Source organism: Chiloscyllium plagiosum, chromosome 12 (genome assembly GCF_004010195.1).
Source record: "Chiloscyllium plagiosum isolate BGI_BamShark_2017 chromosome 12, ASM401019v2, whole genome shotgun sequence".
NCBI lineage: Eukaryota > Metazoa > Chordata > Chondrichthyes > Orectolobiformes > Hemiscylliidae > Chiloscyllium > Chiloscyllium plagiosum.
The window spans coordinates 79,396,765-79,400,751 of NC_057721.1; the positions used below are offsets into that span (position 1 = coordinate 79,396,765).

The 3,987-nt window shown below is 43.9% G+C and overlaps 1 protein-coding gene across 1 annotated transcript in view; it reads right to left on the reverse strand.

Moving 5' to 3' along the window:
• Positions 1–439: 439 nt before the first annotated feature.
• LOC122555592 (lysozyme C-1-like) overlaps positions 440–3,987 on the reverse strand; it is a 14,801-nt gene continuing 11,253 nt past the window's right edge. Inside the window, exon 4 of the mRNA XM_043701625.1 lies at positions 440–1,557. Within this exon, the coding sequence (XP_043557560.1) occupies positions 1,491–1,557 (67 nt within the window). The 3' untranslated portion in view covers positions 440–1,490. The remainder of the gene's footprint in view (positions 1,558–3,987) is intronic.

The following is a 3,987-nucleotide window of genomic DNA, read 5'->3' on the forward strand; positions in this document are numbered from 1 at the left end:
ATGGAATACTCCCCACTTGCCTGGATGGGTGCAGCTCCAACAACACTCAAGGTGCTTGACACCATCCAGGACAAAGCAGCCACTTGATTGGCATCCCATCCACAAGCATCCACTCCCTCCATGACCGAGGCTCACTGGCCGCAGTGTGTACTATCTACAAGATGCACTGCAGAAATTCACCAAAGATCCTCAGTCTGCCCCTTTCAAACCTATGACCACTTCCATGTAGAACAAAGGCAGCAGATACCTGGTGAACCCATCCTCCAAGCCACTCACCATCCTAACATGGAAATATATCACTGTTCCTTCACTATCACTGGATCAAATCCTGAAGTTCCCTCCCTAATGATAGACAGCAGGTGGACTGCAGCAGTTCAAGAAGGTGGCTCATCCATCTTCTCAAGGGCAATTAGGGATGGGCAATAAATGTTGGCCCAGCTAGAGATGCCCACCTCCCATAAATGAATAAAGGAAAGCAAAGAGGTTTAATGGGTGATTAAATGGAGATATTTAAAGAATATACAATAGAGATAGGGTGTAAAAGGAGGTATTGATTCATTGATAGGAAGGTAGATGAACACAGATTAAAGGTAATTGACAAATGAAGTAGCAGACAGAGGAATGGACATTATGTCATCCCGTTTGGATTCAAAACGTGCTGCTCGAAAGGCAGGTGTAGATCGATGCAGAACTAATTTTCAGAAAGCAATTGGACACATATTTGAAAGGGTATCATTTAAAGGCCTCTGAGACTCAGCAAGGAGGTCAGGCTCTTTGAAAGGAACATCACATACATATTTTTTATTTGTTCCTCAATTCTGGGCATTGCTGGAAAGAGAAGCTTTGATTGTCAATCACTCAGTTCCCTTCTGTCTGAGGGGCTTGTCAGTCCTTTCAGAAGAATATGAACCACACTGACGTGAGCCTTGAGTCACACCTCTAGGACAGACTGGGTAAGGAGGGCAGGTGTCGTTCTTTAAGGACTGTGAATTGATGGCTTTTATAAAAATATTCAGATAGTTGTCTTTATTAATACTTGATTTTTAACTCACATTTATTTAATCTTAGAGTTTAAATGGCCCAACTGATGCGGTAGAACATCAGACCAGCTCTCCAGATTACTAGTCGACTAAATAACCACTACATTAGCAATTCTAATGGGTCACTGGATTTTTGTGCTGTCTCATTCTATAAATTTGAAACCCTTCTATTCAGTGTGACTCATTCTCCTCAACGGACTGAGAATTATCTCTAAGAACTGGAAGGTTGGACCTTTGTATCTGTCTGAAGTTAACTGCATTAGAATAACATGACACAATCGCTGAGAAAGAGGATAAAGGGATTGAATAATCCATGTCAGCAGTTAATGCAATTTGAAAAGACAACCTCTATCACCCCTTTACCAGGTTCCAACAAGGCATAAATAACTTGTGTAAACACCGTCTTCCGCTGAGCCAAAACGTTCCAAACCAACTGGGTCTACGCCATCTTTAAATGTTACATCCGGCCACAAAGTGGTCAATATTTCTCCGATTGCACTTGCTATTCCAGGCGGTCCTGCAAAAGGCAAATGGCAGCATTCAGTCCAGAGTCAGTCTCCAGTTCTCAATCTGCTGAGGATAGGATGCTTTGCAAACAGCCTTTCCCTCAAAAGCTAACTTTGGTGTTTGACTATTCAAAGGGGCCCAGCACAAGACTCACAGTTCCATTCCATGACCTCCCAGTCCCACTGAAACTCCTCAAAATCAAAACATCTGCTTGTAGCTTTGATCTTCTCTCCCAACCTCCCTCTCACCTTGCTATTCATTGACACACGTTACTTCCTGTGAGCACAGCAGGTTTATTGTGTTAAATACAAGTGCTTGTTTTTGCTGCTATTCACTAAGTCCAAGATGTGATACTGTTTGAATGGCTCAGTTAATATTGATTGATCTTTCTGCCCCATGGCTCCCTCTTATTCCTTCAGATAACTCAACTTCAGACTGATTTTACATTAACTCAGACATTCATGTAAGGCTTGGCCTTTGCTTCTTCTTTACAGCAGTAATGACTGGAGTTGATGTCGCACTTTTAATTTGCAAATAAGAACACTGAGTACTTCACAGGAGTGCAACTGGACAATGCTTGACAGCTATAGAGTCATATGATCATGCAGCATGGAAGCAGACCCTTCGGTTCAACTTGGCGAAAGTGAGGACTATGGATGCTGGAAATTAGAGATGGGAGTGTGGTGCTGGAAAAGCACAGCAGGTCAGGCAGCATCCAAGGAGTAGGAGAGTCAACGTTTTGGGCAAATGCCTTCCATCAAGGCTTCCTGATTAAGGGCTTTTGCCCAAAATGTCGATTCTCCTGCTCCTCAGATACTGCCTGACCTGCTGTGCTTTTCCAGCACCATACTCTCAACCCTTCGGTCGAACTTGTCCATGCTGACCAGATTTTCTAAATTGAACTAATCCCATTTGGCCTATATCCCTCTGAACCTTTCCTATCCATGTACCTGTTCAAATGTCCTTTAAATGTTGCATTTGTACTCACCTCTACCACTTCATCTGTCACCTCATTCCATACACACATCACCCTCTGTGAGAAATCGTTGCTTCTCAGATTCCTTGTAAATCTTACCCCCTCACCTTAAAACTATGCCCTCCAATTTAGGACTCCCCTACTCTGTGGAAGTGACCTTTGCTACTCACTTCATTTATGACCCTCTTGATTTTATAAACCTCTATAAGGTCAGCCCTTAGCCTCCAATGCTCCAGCGAAAAAAGCCACAGCCTATTCGGCCTCTGCCTATAGCTCAAACCCTCCAGTCCCAGCAATAGCTGTGTAAATCTGCTCAGTGCCAACCACACAAAATCACCAATTAGGAAAGGTGGCCAACGTCTTTGGTGAAACAGTTAGGTTTTGAGGACCATCTCAAGAGGGAGAAAGAGAGAAAGGGGAAAGCTGTTATCCCAGGTGGAGTGAAGAACATTGGATTCTTCCACCACCCTGTGTTACTCAAATCTATCCACTTGTTTGGTGGCAGCTCAACATTGCATTCACAACCTACACCAACTCCAATCCTTTAGTACAACGCTTATCACTAACCCAGGAGCTCCAAAAGCCTTTTATAGCCAATGAAATACATTTGCTGGAGTTTTAGAGATGGTCATGGACAAAACCCTTTAATTATTTGGATTCCATAAGCTATAATTTCTTCATGTCTTTCAAGGACTCAGTCTCCTTTCTTTGGTCTCCACAGTGTAACAACATCTTAGTGAGCTTCAAATCCTGGCTCTCCATTCTCATCCATGACAGCAATATTTTCTCAAACCAAGTTTACACTGAAACTCTCACATCTCCTGCTTTTTTTTTCATTTATTTATTTATTCCAGCATTTATTGCCCATCCCTAATTTCCCCTTGAGATATTGATGACTACCTTCTCCCCAATCTTCTCCCCCACCCTTCCCCACCTCCCATTTATCTCCCCACCCTGGAGACTTCCTGCCTTCATTCCTGATGAAGGCTTTTGCCCGAAACGTCGATTTTCCTGCTCCTTGGATGCTCCCTGACCTGCTGTGTTTTTCCAGCACCTCTCTGATCTAGACTCTGGTTTCCAGCATCTGCACTCCTCACTTTTGCCTAGTTGATTTTAACCTTACTGTGAAGCCTCTTGCAAGAAGTTCTTGAAGAAGTTCTCCTCCTCTCTCCACAAAAATCTCAGTGAGTCTCTCTCTCACTGCAACCCCTAGGTCATCTCCTCTGCCCTGAAGCTCTTCAACCATGTACTACCTGCCAATCTTCCTTCCTACCTATCCACTCCACTCTCTGACCTATCACCTCCATCCCCACCCCCATCCACCTATTATACTCTTTGCTACCTTCTCTCCAGCCCCACCACCCTCCCATTTATCTTTCCACCCTGGAGGCTCCTTGCCTTCATTCCTGATGAAGAGCTTTTGCCCGAAACATTGATTTTCCTGCTCCTCGGATGCTGCCTGAC